General features: G+C 40.8%; 1 protein-coding gene across 1 annotated transcript in view; it reads right to left on the bottom strand.

Annotated features, from left to right (window-relative positions):
• Positions 1-8,352: 8,352 nt before the first annotated feature.
• Positions 8,353-17,584, bottom strand: part of rasa2 (RAS p21 protein activator 2) — a 45,049-nt gene continuing 35,817 nt past the window's right edge. Inside the window, exons 20-24 of the mRNA XM_030067145.1 lie at positions 17,308-17,390; positions 16,039-16,247; positions 15,317-15,420; positions 13,311-13,491; positions 8,353-12,762 (exon numbers count right to left, since the gene is read on the bottom strand). Coding sequence (XP_029923005.1) covers positions 12,732-12,762; positions 13,311-13,491; positions 15,317-15,420; positions 16,039-16,247; positions 17,308-17,390 — 608 coding nt within the window. The 3' untranslated portion in view covers positions 8,353-12,731. The remainder of the gene's footprint in view (positions 12,763-13,310; positions 13,492-15,316; positions 15,421-16,038; positions 16,248-17,307; positions 17,391-17,584) is intronic.

Here is a 17,584-nt window from a genome sequence, read left to right as displayed (position 1 = left end):
ATACCATATTTCACCAATTAATAGCCCGACCTTTAATACGCAAAATCAACTTGGACTTTACAGTAATTTGGTTGTAAGTTTAGTGTTAGGATTGGCCTATCCATGGTAAGTGTGACCTGAACTTTTGTAGAAAGTTGGTTTTTCCTCTCAAATGTACTTTTTTTGTTTAAATGTTCTGGTTAAACTGTATATCTTTATCGAATTCATATTGTATTCTTATTGCCATTGCCATATAGGCATTTTATATTTTTTTATTTTTCATTTCCACCCAAAGTGAGACGGAGTTTGTTGTCACGCTAAATGATGGCCATGCAAACCCACTTCAAATGCATTTATTCATCGTTGACCAATAGAGTGACAATCTAGAGTGTAACAGTGTAATAATTGTACAGCCCTTTCCTCAGGCTTCTGCCAGTCTCCATACAGCAATATAATCTTTGTATTTCAACCATTTGTGGGCGTCTGTTTTCCTTTGTAGATTGAGTGGTGTACTCTTGTGAACAACTCCCATGTTGCGGTATGGCTTTGACCCCTACAATACAAACATATTTATAAAGTCAGATGTTATTTTAACATGTAAGTATAGACATTTAACTGCATGCAGATCCATATTTTCCCACATATCAGGACCCTAACAGTGACAAGTGGGAGCAAAGCCAAAGTTCCCGTATGAGCCTGACCTCCTCATTTGTGCGATTTCCCCAAATGCTGCTCTCACATCTCACAAGAGGGCTAAGCCAATTCACATAATCTGAAGCAGACGTACATAACCTATCTAACATCTGTGACCTATTGGCTATTGGCTGAATTGATTCAACTGTAGAATAAAAAGTAAGATTAGAGGAAACAAAGGTCTAGAGCCGTGTGCATTAAGTATCTTAGAATATGTGTAAATCTACAGGAAAGCTGTTCAGATTTGAAAATGGCCTGCGCTGTGCTTACATGTCAGCTTCACCCTTTGCATTTACTTTAATAAATTTCTCTGCACTTGAATGTATACTTTTCGTGGGGTATTAGATTTTATTAATTATTATTTTATTGTCCATAAACCATTCTCTAAGTATTCTGTTGTATTGTGTTTATGTTTATATTTATAGCTCTGTCAATATGGGCCCTGACTTTGGCTCAACAGATAATGGAGATGTTTTGTAACACTATGGGGTGCATCTTGCTTTACTTGATAGCTTGATAGTGACAGTGAAGAGATACAGGAAAAGCAGGAGAGTGAGAGGGGATGACTTGCAGCGAAGCAACAAAGGGCCGCTACAAAGGCAAAGTAAGGAAAAAGAAAAAATATAAAAGTTCACCACGTCAAACAGACATTTATAATAATAGTAATATTGTGATTCCTAATTGATCCCTGTTGGAACTGTGTCTTTTGGGCTACCCCTGTCCCAGAGGGTCAGAGGTCAGCTGCAGGGTAGCACCCAGGAGCAGCCAGTGATTTAATGTTTTGCTTGAAGACAGGGTGGGTCTTTGAGCCTGGAGCCCCCCTGAAGGGAAGGCCTCTATGAACTACGTGAACTGTGGCTCCCTGCTGCTAATAACATAAGGGATGTTTTATCTATATACATTCCAGGTCTATTCATATATACCCATGAATACTTTGATGTGCAAATGCCGAATAAGCTTTTCTTCACCCACCATTAATGAAAATACAGTGCTATTCTACTCTAATGTTCACAAACCCTTCTAACACAAACAAACCACAGGTTTAAAGCCCCACTTATGTCCTCTTGGTCCTCAACAAAAACAGCTATTAATCATTTTTTGATTAATAGCTTAATAGCTTAATGTCTTTACATTTAAATGGTAGAATGAACCTTTTTTTACATTGTTAACATTCTGGACTGTGACCTTTGACAAAACATGATTTTTCTTTCACATGACTTACAGACATACACACCAACTAACTGACAAGTGACACTGCCATTTAGAGCCCTGCACTATCACCATGGCTAAAAATAAGCAATAGAGCTGGTGAGGGACAGAAGGGGTGGACAGCTCAGGATTTGGGTTGTGGGGTGTGGTCGGGACAAGGACCCTGGTGAAGGGTATGGAGGGTATGGACAGAATCGACTGCAGCACCACCAACAGAGGGAATAAGCTTCATGCTCAGTAGCTCAGACACTGCTGGGTCACATTTGATGGACCTGTGAGGAATGACGTTTTCACATTGATATCCAGTATCTACAAAATTAAAGTGACTGGCCCACCACAGTGCCACCAAGAGGCAAAATTTGACATAAATTATGAAAAAGCCTGTTTATTTGATTTGACTGTCCCTCTCTTTGGGGATTTCTCCATTTCAACTGTTTCGTGCTTGTGTGTAAGTATGATCAGAGATGCCTTAAATCTGGTCAACACAGATGAGAAATAAATCAATTTGTCCTTGCTTAAAGACCAGACTTTCATGCAAGTGACAAATTTCATGCAAATCCGGTCATAACTTGTCCAACACTAGTTGTTGGCGATAATAAAATAAACAATTGAAAACGAAAGCAGGGAAACAACAGAAGAGACAGATCATAACTTAGAGCCAGTGAACGTGCAGACATGGGAGGTTATCCTGCTCCTCCAGCAGAGCCTGGCCCTAAACAAAGTGGCCTTTGGTCTTTGTGATGTGGCTTTTTTTTTCTTGCAGTTAAAGCTTTGTATGCTATTTATCATAGGCCTGAAGACAAAACAGTTTTCTTATCCCAGAAAATATTGCATTTTTTTTCTCAATATGGTTGGAAGTTATTCTTTAAGGTAACAATGATATTAAGTTACAGAATACTGCAAACCCACTGTGTACTGGAGGTAGGCTTATGTGTTCTTAATAATCACTGGATGAACAATTCTGGGTTAAGTTACATATTAATGATTTTTCACTTTTCCTGATACCTTTAGCAGTATAAAGTGCAATGGATGCATAGATGCCAAATAAGACATTGCTACTGTTGCTAATCTGTTTCAGTTTTCCCCTCCTCTCCTCAGTGTCATCCTCAAGTTATTTCTAAGAGGAAACTAGTTAATTAACTGAGTAGATGGAACTCATAGTGAAGTTTTGTAAGCATATTTCCAGCTTTGTAATCATTAAAGAGAACTACAACAACATCTTATCCTGCTTCAGATTTTTAGACTCTTTTAAAAGGACACATACATTTTTCAGCTGCACATGCCTGAGTGCACCATGTATTTGCCCTGAGTTAAAATTTTGTTCCATCTCAGTGGTGAGGCCATTTTTCCCGCTGTAATTCATACATTATTGTTGAGCTGAGAGGATTCTGGAACCCAACCAACCAGCTCTTATCGTGAGGAATGGGATTCTTAAGTGGCATAGCATTATTTACTTTTTAGCTCTGCACATCTCAGACTGTACATGTTGCAGCTGCAGGGTGGATCTATTCCCCAGGGATGTTCTGTAGGAAGGGGCCTTTATGAAAGGGGGAACGTCATAGGCAGGGCGTCTGACCAATGATACAAAACAGTGTTATTGCACACGAGGAAATGGCAATCAGTTAGGCCTGCTTTTGTGTCAGAGAATGAGCCAATTATAATGATAATATTTTTTTGTAAAAAAAGCCTAAATGCATGTCATATATTCCCATATTTTTGTATTGAGTGATACTGACAGGAGAGTAGTTTCAGCTAAACAAACAACACAATGTAATGCAGGCTGATGTACAAAACTCTACTAAATACACTCATCTTTCAGCTATGGCTCTGCTCACTGCCTGTGCAACAGACTGGACACAAATGAAAGATTACGAAGATGAAATCAGATTAGGCTTTACAGTTGTTCAACATCAGCATGTGAGAATTGGATAAGGCAACTCTAATAAGCTGTCTATCCACACACTCATAAATTAGTTCAGAGGTTGATAAAAAAAAAAAAAGGAACAAAACCCAGTGACTAAAAGCACAACTGTATCGTATTTCCAGACTGTTGCGCTCCAGAATTGCGACATTTCCAGCAGATCTCTTCCAAGTGTACAGAAGATTAATGGCTTTCGGTAAAATGAGACAGCCATTTTTCTGTTGGAAAGGGGAACAAAACATGGTACACTTTTATAGGCTGAGCAGTTGTATAAGAGCCTGATGATGTCTTTTTCAGAAAAACAAAATCTGCTGCATTTGGCCATAGTAAAGGTTGTGCACTGCCTCATTTTTTGTGTGTTTGAAATCAATCAATCTTTATTTATAGAGCACATTTCATGTCACCCCAATGTGCTGCACATGACCAAAAGACCAAACGAAAACAAACAGACCATGGTGTACAAAGGCACAAAAAAGCAAAACAACCAGTAAGAGGAATGAAGCAACAATGGACAAGTAAAACAATAAATGACAGAGCACCTTAAGTAAAAGCCAGGCGAAAAAGAGAAAAAGAGGTCATGTTTTCTTTTAAATTGTCCATAGGAGAAGAGGGCCTCAGTTCCTCAGGCAGACGGTTCCAGGGCCACAAATACAAATCCTCTTTGTATCAGAGCTTCAGGATAATCAAGAATGAAAAAGGAAATTACTCAAGACACTGAGTGTGTGGGCCTATATCAGTTTGCAACTGTTTTAACTGAACTGTTATCTAGTTTTTATTTTTAAGTTCAAGCTCAAGTTCAGGTTTATTTAGAGCCTTAGAACCAGGACACAGAACCAAGTTAATGTACACTATATTGCCAAAAGTATTCGCTCATCTATCCAAATCATTGAATTCAGGTGTTCCAATCACTTCCATGACCACAGGTGTATAAAATCAAGCACCTAGGCATGCAGACTACTTCTACAAACATTTGTGAAAGAATGGGTCGCTCTCAGGAGCTCAGTGAATTCCAGCATGGTGCTGTAATAGTAATGTAATAGGATGCCACCTGTGCAGTAAGTCCAGTTGTGAAACTTCCTCGCTACTAAATATTCCACAATCAACTGTTAGTGGTACTATAACAAAGTAGAAGCGATTGGGAACGACAGCAACTCAGCCACGGAGTGGTAGGCCACATAAAATCACAGAGCGGGGTCAGCGGATGCTGAGACGCGTAGTGCGCAGAGGACGCCAACTTTCTGCAGAGTCAATAGCTACAGACCTCCAAACTTCATGTGATCTTCAGATTAGCTCAAGAGCAGTGCGTAGAGAGCTTCATGGAATGGGTTTCCATGGCCGAGCAGCTGCATCCAAGCCTTACATCACCAAGCACAATGCAAAGCATCGGATGCAGCGGTGTAAAGCACACCGCCACTGGACTCTAGAGCAGTGGACACGTGTTCTCTGCAGTGACGAGTCACGCTTCTCCATCTGGCAATCTGATGGACGAGTCTGGGTTTGGTGGTTGCCAAGAGAACGGTACTTGTCTGACTGCATTGTGCCAAGTGTAAGTTTGGTGGAGGGGGGATTATGGTGTGGGCTTGTTTTTCGGACGTTGGGCTCGGCTCCTTAGTTCCAGTGAAAGGAACTCTTAATGCTTCAGCATACAAAGACATTTTGGACAATTTCATGCTCCCAACTTTGTGGGAACAGTTTGGAGATGGCCCTTCCTGTTCCAACACGACTGCGCACCAGTGCACAAAGCAAGGTCCATAAAGACATGGATAAGCGAGTTTGGTGTGGAAGAACTTGACTGGCCTGCACAGAGTCCTGACCTCAACCCGAGAGAACACCTTTGGGATGAATTAGAGCGGAGACTGCGAGCCAGGCCTTCTTGTCCAACATCAGTGTTTGACCTCACAAATGCACTTCTGGAAGAATGGTCAAAAATTCCCATAAACACACTCCTAAACCTTGTGGAAAGCCTTCCTAGAAGAGTTGAAGCTGTTATAGCTGCAAAGGATGGGCCCACATCATATTAAATCCATGGTTTAAGAATGGGATGTCACTCATGTTCATATGTGTGTGAAGGCAGCCGAGCGAATACTTTTGGCAATATAGTGTATGTGTGAATGCAGTAGCTCTAATTGCTGTGGAAGGTGCAGGAATAAGCAAGACCAGCAGGGGGAGCAGGACCAGGTACAGCAAGACCAGGTACAGAGAGACCAGGTACAGAGAGACCAGGTACAGCAGGACTGGGTACAGCGGGACGAGGTACAGCAGGACGAGGAACAGCAGGGCATTGGTACAGAGTGAAAGATGGAAGCCACACCTATGCAGCAGACACAGACACAACCACTCACACACACAAAGGACAATGGGTTAGTAATCGAGTAATCGAGGCAAGACGTGAAATGCATGAACAACAGTTTCGCATACTTAGCATAGGCCTAAATTTAGCAATAATGTGGAGGTGATAAAGTCATGAGTCACTAGCGAGAGACTGGAGTAAAAAATTACACCAAGGTTTACAGCTGTAGTGTTTTGAGAAATAAGGCAACTGTAAAAGTTAAGATTGCTAAAAGGATTTTTTTTTTTTTTTTTTTTTTTTTTTTTTTTTTTTTGTGTGGAGGGACCAACGACCAGCATTTCAGTCTTGCCAGCGTTACACATCAGGAAATTTTAGGGCATCCAAGCTTTAATTTCACACAGACACACTTCAAGGTTAGCCACTGTAAAGTGGTCATTGTGCTCAATGGGGATGATCATAGGATTGTCAGAGTAACAGTGGAAGCTGCTGTTATCTCTGCAGATAATATCACCGAGATAGAGCATGTAGATGGAGAATAGGAGTGGGCCAAGGACCGACCCCAGAGGAACACCATAGTGAAGCTCTCGGTACTCAGAGATCATATTGTTGTAGTGGACAGACTGCTTTTTCTCTGACAGATAAGATTTACAGCGCCAGGCCACGAATACCAATTAGATCTTTATTTTTAAATGTATTTATTATTTGTTTGTTCATACTACATGTGGTTTATTGTACTGCTGGAAGCATTGCAAATGAGGACCCACCCTCAGTGACTCCCTGAGAATTTAAATAAATGAGTAGAGGTGAGTCCAGTTCACAGTTAGTATTATAATGGGTTGGCTACACAAGCTCTTAAACACCTTTCTTAGTCAATAACCCTAACGTCTGTGATAATTGAATTGGCTCAACTGTTTGGAATTGTTTCTCTCTCTCTCTCTCTCTCTGTTAAAAAGTCAAACCTGAATCAAATACTTTGTCTTTTTGATGTAGATGCCAGAGTCTCATTAAGGGCTAAATTAGCAGAGGGAGTGCAAAACTGCCAAATTTCTCAAGCAGTGAGTCAGCAGCAGGAAAAACAAGTTCACACATTGGGAGAAAAATAACATCATTTGGCCATGAGTGTGCACACTCAACAAAAACATTACAAAATGGCCATTATTTAGTATCTGATATGCCAATCATATGGACTGCTGAGCTGCCCCACCAAACCAAAGCAGGCCTTTACGTGCACGCATAAAAACAAATACTATGTTTAATTCATAAAAAGCGGTATTTAAATGCTTCCATCCAAATGCCTCACCATACCAATATGACTGGCTTTATGCACCCAATCGTGGTATTGTTAAACCTATGATCCATTAAATGAGATACACAGCACCAGAACTGGATGTTTTGACTGTCATGAAGGAATGGATTAGAAATTTCCATAATGTGCCAGGATTTTCATCTGCAGCATCAAACCCTGGCACATACATGTAAACCACTGGCCAAAGAACTCTATCAACCACAACTAACATGAGTTTACAAGAGTCTTGGTTGGTATATGAGCTCATTTACTTGATCAGTTACCAACAGTTCAGTCCAACCAAGACTGTGTAATGTTTATTACATGCTTGATCTCAATATTCCACATTTTAAACATGTTACAGAATCAGTGTGTGATTGTTTAAGGCAGCTGTGTTGATGGATCGATGTAACGCAGCTCTAACAGGGTCATTTCTTGTATGTTAACCTTGTCTCACCTTCTTCAGGACAGTGTGTAACCCTCAGCTGGTTAACAGTATATTGGAGCGCTGTTCTCTGAAGTACAAATAGCAGGACAAGATGCAAGATTGAGAAAAGGCTGAACCCATCATTTTTTTGGTTGCCAATCCTGACTTCCTACATTGTCTAAACAGCGTATCATTTAGAATCATTATGTATTTCTTCTTGGTGTAAGTACTTTTCTTTAATGATGTAGTGTTTATTTAGTTATTTTAAATGTAACTTATAACAAGGGAAATGAGTCACAAATAAGCTTGGGCTAGAGGCTGTGTATTGAGTACATCTGTTTCATGTTTCAAAAATGTAACCATGTCTATTTGTAATGCCCCTGGCAATAAATGACAATCTTACTGAAATAAATCATTGTGAAACCTTGCAGTGTCAGACTCATCCAGACAGCTTGTTCTGGACACTGCATGTGTTCCTGGAGTGAATTCTTGAGGTCCTGGTTTCTCCTCTGACCTTTCACCATAGGGACAAAACCCACAGGCTGGAGAAGCATTGGCAAAGTGTTTATTGTAAATTATTTCAAATGGACAAGTAAAAGGACCATATAGGGAAATTAAATTATTTAATGTTTAAATAAAAAAACAAAAAACAAAAAACAAAAAAACAAAAACAAAAGCGCAGATCTTGTACTGAGGTTGTATCAGAGACACTGAGAAAAAAATGAGTACAAGCTGGAAATCTCCACATCGTGTACGCTCTCTGCGACTACTGATTGTTCAATGGGCAGGAAAAGCTGACAGGCCAGCCTTTAGATTTCATCAGTCACCTCTGAGGGCGTCACACAGTCAAGTGGCCAAACTTCCAGTAAGTGTTTAAAGGAACACTCCAACATTTTGGGCAAAATACCCTTTTTCCGACTTACAGCCTGAGACAAGATGTTCAACACCGTTTCACCTCTGTGTGTCCAGTGGTTTGGTTCCTATGGGTAGGATATGGTAGACAGCTGTGGAGCAGCTGTAAGGTTTATTTTCTCACTTTGACTGAAGCTAATGAGTCTTTATGCTAAACTAAATATAAAATGCTACCCACCAGCACTGAACCACTAGATGTATAGAGGTGAAGATGGTATCGAATATCTTGTCTCCATCTGAGTAAATCAGAAAGTTTATTTTGCCCAAAATATTTTCCTTTAAAGCAGCCTCTGTTGAACTCAGAGCTCTGAACCACCCAAGACTTACAGAATTTGATGTGAACAGTTTCTGCACTTTTTGTGACTGTATTTGACAAGTGTCCATATTTTTTTTTAGGTTTTGAAATCAGATGTTGTCACAGGTAGTGAAATCAGTTTCTTTAATTCTTGTATAAACTCCACCTTTGCCTAATTTCTGTCAGCAAACACTTGGAGATTTTTTTTGTTGAACCACTAACAAAGTCAATAGCGATTAATGATATTTAAGTTAAGTAAGCTGGCTGCCGCCTTGACTGATGCTCTTATTCGTCTGATGATTCAAAGTACATATCAACATTTCCTCTTCATCAACCTCAACGTTTTGGAAAGGCTTGGCACATGTTGCACTGTGGCCGGGAGACAATGACCATGAAGGATGCCATCTTCATTCGGTGAGTCCATTTTGAAATCAGAGGAGGTTTTTCAAGGCCACTGTATTTTTTGACACATGCTTGTGATCCAAGTCAAGGCAAGGATTATTTTCGTATTATGACAGTGGATAAGGTGTGGGCACGAAAAATAGAAAATTCCCTTATGATTAAAAACAGATAAAAGCAATAAGTGAGGGACCCATAACAAATTTACCTTCATACACAAATGAGTACACTACCAAAAGACATGAACCACAAGGCTATTGGTCCTCAGCAATACTAGCGATGACGTTGACATGCAAGCTTAATAATTTTAAGCCATTATAAGGATATATTTGCCTTTACACCTCAACCCTCAGTCTAGAGTAACCTATCTGGCCCCAGTCCAACTGAAAAGTGGTAGTGACTTTAAAACGCATAGACAGTTCATCTGATGATCCATCACTTCAAAAATTTCATTTGGTTCTGATTAGGCAGTTCATCCAGTTGTAGCCTGCATGTAAACATATTCACTGCCAGCCACAGCTCGGTGGGACATTACAGACAATATTCACATCAGTAACACTGCATCAGCTATCAGCAAAATGTAGACTTGGCAGCAGACTAGTATTATGTAAGGTAACGCTCTGTGACAAGACGAAAAGCAGCCAGCCTCAAAGTAGCACTGAAGACAAGGACAAGGTACCGTTGACACATCAATACAGTATAACAATCAATAAATCACAGTGTTAAAAAAAAAGATACAAAAACTTTTTTTCTAGAAAAATATACTGTTAAATATACAAGGACATGCATGTTAGAAATATATGATGGACCAAAGACAAAACTTCTGAAAACAAATATTTCCACAAGCAATAAAGAAAATAAAAATATGTTAACCCTGTTTTATCAGCATTAAATGTTCAACTCTTGTTGTTTATCTAAATTCAAGTTTCTTTTGTGTCTTTTAAAAACTTCATCTTTCAAACGGGCAGACATGATAAAATATTAGAAAGGGAAACAGGTATGGAGACAAATTGTTAAGATTTAAAGGGTGATGAAACGGAATCTTTTATGGCAGAAAAGCATTGTTGCACTGACTTATAAGGGTTGAAAACATCAGCCCTGCTGCATTTCTGACCACACCCAACAGAGATGTAGGAATGGCTGCGCGAGTGGCAGGGCCAGAGCTAAAAAGGAGTGTGTTGGTGGCAGCTCTTGTACTGGTATTATATGAATTGGGTAATTCTAGCTCCTAAAACAAACAAGAAATTCACTATCAATGGCTTTGCATTGAAGCAAAACTTAAAAATGGTCTGTGTGCTGTGTGCAAGTCCGATGACAATTTCACCATTATCTTAGCTATAGTAAGTGGATGAAAAATAATAATAGCTGACCATCCTTTATCTCAAAGTGTTTGTTTATATTTTGATGTGGTATCTGCCTCTTCTGCCGTTTAATCATGTCAGTAAAACCAGCATATGCCAGTTTGTGTGCAGGATTCAAAGGGAGTGGGAACCACGGCAAACTGGGCCTGTTGGGTGTTGCATGTATTGCCAAATGAGGCATGTCAACATGCCTAACCTGCAGCAGGGTGGCATTTTCAACCTCTAGATGTCAGCAAAATCTAGGTTTTCTGCCTGGATTTCATGCTCCTTTAAGTTTGATTGTTCATCATTTTGGTCATGAGTGATTTGAGTCATCGGAGGAATATTACAATGCGGGACATGTTGAGAGAGTAAGGTCATGTGTCCACCAGGTACTTCTAGGTGTGGCACTGGTTGGCTTGTTTATCTTGTTTACAATGCAAAGGAAAAACTTGACTGACCTGGCGATGGAGCAGCACTCTGCATACCAAGTGAGAAAAAACAAAAAAAAAAAAACAAACAAACAAAAAAAAACACAACTGTAACTTTTAGCAAGAGAGCCACAGTTCAGACATGTTTTCCACAGCCATGAGATAAAAACTGGGGATACTTGATGATCAGTGCTTCCACAAGAAGCTAATGGGAGTACTGCTGGCTTTCTATCAGGGGCATGACGTGTGCTAGCCTGGGGCTGTGATTGTCTGGACTGGTTTCAGGGATGAGAAGGGATATGTGGTATTCTGGCTGACTCCCATCTCTACCAGTTACTCTGATACACCACCTACAGATATGTGGCAATAATTATGCTGCCAACATGACAACATGGACATGATGTATACCGTACCAGTTCCACAAATCACATTCACATGGTAATACAATTATAGACCACAATCACGTGCTTTCAGGGTCAAGAACTGACCAGATGCAATCTATTTGTCTTAGTCAATAAAAAGTAAAGGACATGTTACCAAAAAACTTACACATAAACCAAATATATATAATTTCTTTCCATTTTTAAAACATCTGTATTCAAAATACATTAATTTTTTTTTTCAAGTCAAACCTACGAAATTGTCTTTGGTTAAGAAAAATAGCTATTAAAATCTACAAGCTATAAATGTTATCATACAGGAATGATACAAGAATGTACTCGAGATCATGTAACTGATCAATATGGGGAATGCTGATACCATGTATCTAATCATTTTCCATTTGGAAGGCTCCAAATATTTAAAGTGCTTCTGCATTATTCCCTCAGCATTGGATGTGAAAGAAACTGTTAAACATCCATCAAAGTAAGGCAGATTGGTTTTTATCTACTTAACTGTACTATATTTGTTCAGGAGGAAGGACACAAAAAGAGGAAGATAAAGTTGTATGGGGTGGGGACAATCCATCCTGTTTCTGAGAGATGATGATTATCAATGCCTACTGTTAGGACAGACTTCCTAGCAAGATCTTAAAAGATTGTGAAAGCATCGTAACGGTTGTTGACCTTAAATTGGGTGAATAAAAATATGTTTAGCAGCCTATTCACACACCAACTAATGATGCCACGTTTCACACAACTGTAGACAAAGATATGATTGACACTAAACAAATAAGGATGGAGAACAAGGGTGCAGCCTCTTGATATGGAAACTGCGATGTGTATGGGAGGGAGAGGGAAGGGGAGGACATGACAACATACTGTGAAAGGGGGAAAAAAAAACAAGGTGTCCTTCTATGCGAGGACCATGGAGAAATCCTAGAGAGGGTCAGGAAACTCTTTGACTTCCTGTATTAGGCCTTCCTCTTGTGTGGTGAAGTAATGACTTCAGGGGGTCGGGGGTCATCGCTCTTGGTGCTCCTGAACACACACTGGGTTTTCTCTCTGGGACGACTCCTATGGGACACCAGTGTGTCACTGCGGTGCTGTGTGTGGCGTACTGCTGCCCGACCTGCTGGCATGTCTGTCTCAGGCCAGACCTGCCTGTTCTGGTTAGGAGGTTTTCCCCACTATTGGGTTGTCCCTGTAACAGAAAAGATTACAGAGCTGGGTGTCACTCACTGGGTAGATTGCAATCCCAAATTTATTAAACTTCTCTGAGGGGCTGCGGAGCATGGAGGCTTTTTTTTTTTTTTTTTTTTTTTTAATTCAAATGAGCATTTCAGTTAAGTATAAAGGTAAGCACTACAAGAGTGCAGAGGTGAGATTTAGGTAAGAATATGGTAGGTTATTAACTAGGTGATTTTATGAACCGTTTTTAAGAATATGTATAGTATAAGGAGTTATTAAAGGCAGTTTTAGGGTCAGAATATTTAGCTTTATAACATCAGATATGTGAACTTCAATGGGGAAGAACTTTACCAAAAAAAAAAAAAAAAAAAAAAGTTGGATTTCTGATTTCTTAGCTGATTTCTTAGTCCTCACTTTGCATTCTCATCTCCACAACTCCTGTCTCATGTGGAAGGGACTTTGATGTGAGGAAAGTAGTCATGGATGCAAAATAAGTGAACTGCATATACCCTTTGTGTATACTTATGTGTTCCTATTTCTGAAAGTTGCACTTTAACTCACAGGCTGCCATACTGCGCTGTGGGGTCGCTCCTGATGTTGTGCTGTTTCTGTAGCTCCTCCATGATGTTGCGGAGCTGTTTGAGGGTGCGAAACGTCTCTTTGGGTTCCTGAATGGTGAACTTGGAGTATTCCTCCTGTTCCCGCTGGGGGCCCTGGTACACGGCCAGACTGGCACATGCATCTAGAGACAGGACATACAACAGACATCACAATCACAGAGTGCCATGCACTTCTCAAGTTGGCCTTGAACACATACACTACTCACAAAAAGTTAGGGATATTTGGCTTACGGGTGAAATTTACGGAAAATGTAAAAAGTTCACGCTACAGTGATATTATATCATGAAAGTAGGGCATTTAAGTAGAAGCATGCACTGGTGATTTCCTCATCTCAAACAATTTCTTGAAACAAAAGTCAACAACAGTGGTGGGTATACCACAACAAAAAATGTCAATGTCTCAATAACTTGTCATGTGCCCTTGAGCATCAATTACAGCTTGACAACGACGTCTCATGCTGTTCACAAGTCGACTTATTGTCTGCTGAGGCATGGCATCCCACTCTTCTTGAAGGGCGGCCCTCAGGACATTGAGGTTCTGGGGTACAGAGCTCCGAGCCTCTACACGGCAACTCAGCTGATCCCATAGGTTTTCTATGGGATTCAGGTCTGGAGAAAGTGCAGGCCACTCCATTTGAGGTACCCCAGTCTCCAGCAGCCGTTCCCTAATGATGCAACCTCGATGAGCTGGAGCATTGTCGTCCATGAAGATGAAATTAGGCCTGTGTTGTTCATGCAGGGGTACAATGACTGGATTAATGATGTTATTCAGGTAGTATGGGCTTGTCACAAAGTGTAGAGCAGTTCTGTACTGACCAGACACACCTGCCCACACAGTAACACCACCAAAGGCTCGTCTGGTGACAACAGTGGCTGATCCATAGCGCTCTCCTTGACGTCTCCAACATCGTTGGCGGCCATCATTTCTGCTCAACATGAATCGGCTTTCATCAGAGAACAGCACTGAGGCCCACTGGTCCCTCGTCCAGCGTAAATGCTGCCTGGCCCATGCAAGACGATGACACCTGTGCCTGGTGGTGTGGTCAGGTACCCTTGCAGGTCGTCTAGCACGCAGACCATGCTGATGTAAACGGTTTCGAATGGTCTGACGTGACACTTGGGTGCCTCTCACCTCCCTTAAACATGCCTGGATTTGAGTGGCTTTCATCATCCGGTTCCGCAGGGCACTGTTCACAATGAAGTGGTCATCAGTGTGGGATGTGGCCAAAGGACGTCCACTTCTATGCCTTTCTGTGACTCTTCCAGTCTCTCTGTATCTCTTTTGCAACCTGCTGATGACACTCTGTGACACTCTAAGCTCAGTGGCCACTTCCGTCTGAGAACATCCTGTTTGAAGCCTTGCAATGGCGAGGTGCTGCTGATCAATTGTTAGGTGTCGTCTTGGTCTCATGATGTCAAAATGTGAACAGCATAATGAGGAGGACTGTTTAAATACCAATTCTAATTGAACCAGGAAATTTATTGGTTGATTCATGGATCAAACACCTGTTGTGAATTTTGCCGTTAAGCTCCTTGTTAGAGAACAGCAACTTGTGCAAAAGGTACTGAAACACTGAACAGTTGGACATGTGCATTCAAAAGTTTACAGAAGGTCACATTACGTTCACCTGTAAAGGTTATAATGCATTTTAGGTTCATCCTGAAATTTCACCCGAAAGCCGAATATCCCTAACTTTTTGTGAGTAGGGTATGTAAGCGAGAGTATACATCTCCAGCAAAAAATCACAATCTCTGATGACAGTTACGTAATGTCTGTTACTAATTAATGACATTTACAACAACAAGCACAGCCATGATACCTTTGTCATTCTGATATCCACCACAAACTGTCTGGCCCATGGACTACATATTATACCTTTACAGATATATGCCCATACAGATAGGGCATTTCACATGAAGAGATATAAGTTAGGAGGAAGCACTGACCCTCCATGTTCTGCAGCTTGGAATCATTCGAAGACAGGAGGGAGAAGACTCTCTCTGTTTCCCGGTCACAGTCTATATCCAGCTGTAGGTTGGCCAGCATGGTGCTGAAATAGAAGAGACCACACAGGGTAAAGAAATCTTGGCCAGGGCTGAATATAAGAGATACGAGAACAAAATAATATTTTGATTTGTTTAATAGACAGAAATCCCGCTGTGTCGTGAGAATACTTGTTTAAGCTCTGTGTACAAAAAAAAATAAATACAAAAAAAGTAACAACAAATGCATAGAGAGATATAACATAGGCTAGATTAAAATTTAATACATACTGTCAAGCCAAAACAGCTGGAGCACTGTCTTTGGGTTTTAATTCAAAATAAAGATTTTGAATACAAGTATAGAAAAGAGCTGGTGAGCAGATACAGCAGTTTGAAGATATAATTGCACTGTGGACTGAAGTAAGATTGAAAAAGTTTTGGTGATACAGAAATGTGGTGGAAATATTTTAGATTAAGAATCATGGTGGGTTTTGTATAAAAAAAAAAAAAAAAAAAAAAAACTGAACAGGAAACAGTGTTTGGTCAACTATTTAAAAAGCTGTCATTTTAAGGTTTACAGAGCATCCCGAATGGCAAGAATGTCAAATTAATGGTTTGAGATCCAGAGGGGGCAAATTAGTTCACTCATTACGGTGATGGCGATGATAATATGGAGACAGACTCACGCTGTGCAAGGCTTACAGCCTGGTGCGCTGTCACTCGGGTTTTTGCAGCACTGCCAGGCTCCACCACCATAGTTTGACGGATGAAAGGTGGCAAGTCGTCCCTCGTTGCAGCGACTGACCTGGCTCAGGACCTCCATCCACTCGCTGGCCTCTACACAGTTTCCTGCTTGCACATACAGTGGCTTCTCTGCATGGACCACTTGAAACATCTGACACAGTGGAGGAACAGAGCAATTAGAGGCCAAATCTTAAACAGAACAAACAGTGCAACAGAGTTTGTTCAAAGCCCATGAGACCAACAACAGATGCTGGCAGCGCTGCTTTGTGTTTTAAAGCTGTGGGTAAAGTGTGGACAGTCATGCTGGAATGCACGGTCAAGGTGTAGGCTGAACAGAAAAATATCATGGTTGGCTATGGCAAGCATCCATGCATCCATGCATAAGCTGTTCAAGAGAAACCACAAAACAGCTTGTGGAGTCCAGGCCTACTTGGTAATCTAGTCACACTCACCATTCATGGAAATCCTTTTTTTCCAATTTGGACTAAAAAGTTCTATGGTGAACTCTGACAGAAACTAGCAGAATACAGAAAGCAGATGCAGGCTATCAGGCGGTCGTGATGCAATAAGCAGGCTGGTGTGGCAGAAAATAGTGTGAGTCTGAGCAGATATGGCATAAAAATAAGCGGGGGTGGGCAGGCGTGGTCTTAAAAATAACCAGGCCAGTGCAGACCTTGACTCTGCCTTTCCTGATTTTTTTTATTGAAATGGGAAAAGTATCAAGCAAATCTAGAAGCACAGAAAGTATTCTTTCAGCCATGTAAGATGCATTGCAATGTGGGACAATATTTATCATGTTTCTCAAAGCTGGAAAAATGTCCCACAGTTACTGATACGGTCCCATTGGAGGTCTGCTCTTTTATAATATGACTCTGAAAATGAAAGGTTTCACTTGCCATTACAGCAGCATTTGTACGGCCTGTGGGCCTCTAACACTTTAAGACACTTTTCAATAGCAGGAATGTAGGGAACCTGAGTGACATGTACCGTATTTACGCCTGTTGGGCCTGCGCTTAAGTCCAGGCTGAGAAACCCACTGACATTTATTTAGATAGGAACCACAAACCCTCATGACACAACCAATACAGCATGTCATTTGTTCATTTTAGTAGAAATAACCACAACTGAGACATCTCCATTACAAAGTGACCCTGGTCAGGGATGGAATGATTATGCATTGTTGGGTATGGGTGAAGAGCATGGTTGCTTACATTTTTGCGGTTAAAGGCACTTTCATCCAGCTTCTCCACTGCCCGAATATTTTTGACATCGATGATACAGAGGGCCTCTTTCCCTGGAAATCAGAAGAGATGGTTCTAGGAGTATGTTTAAGAACACATAATCATCTTATTTGATTGTTTCCCTTCTGCATATTTTATCTTTAACCAGGACTATCAATTGCAGAGTCTACAGAGGCAAGCAGATATTCTGTATCATCCTTCTCCTCTCTCACCATAACTGGTAACATTATCCAGCACCCCACCAGAC

This window comes from Myripristis murdjan, chromosome 13, assembly GCF_902150065.1.
Source record: "Myripristis murdjan chromosome 13, fMyrMur1.1, whole genome shotgun sequence".
Classification (NCBI taxonomy): Eukaryota; Metazoa; Chordata; class Actinopteri; order Holocentriformes; family Holocentridae; genus Myripristis; species Myripristis murdjan.
This window is presented reverse-complemented; position numbering and strand designations above follow the sequence as displayed.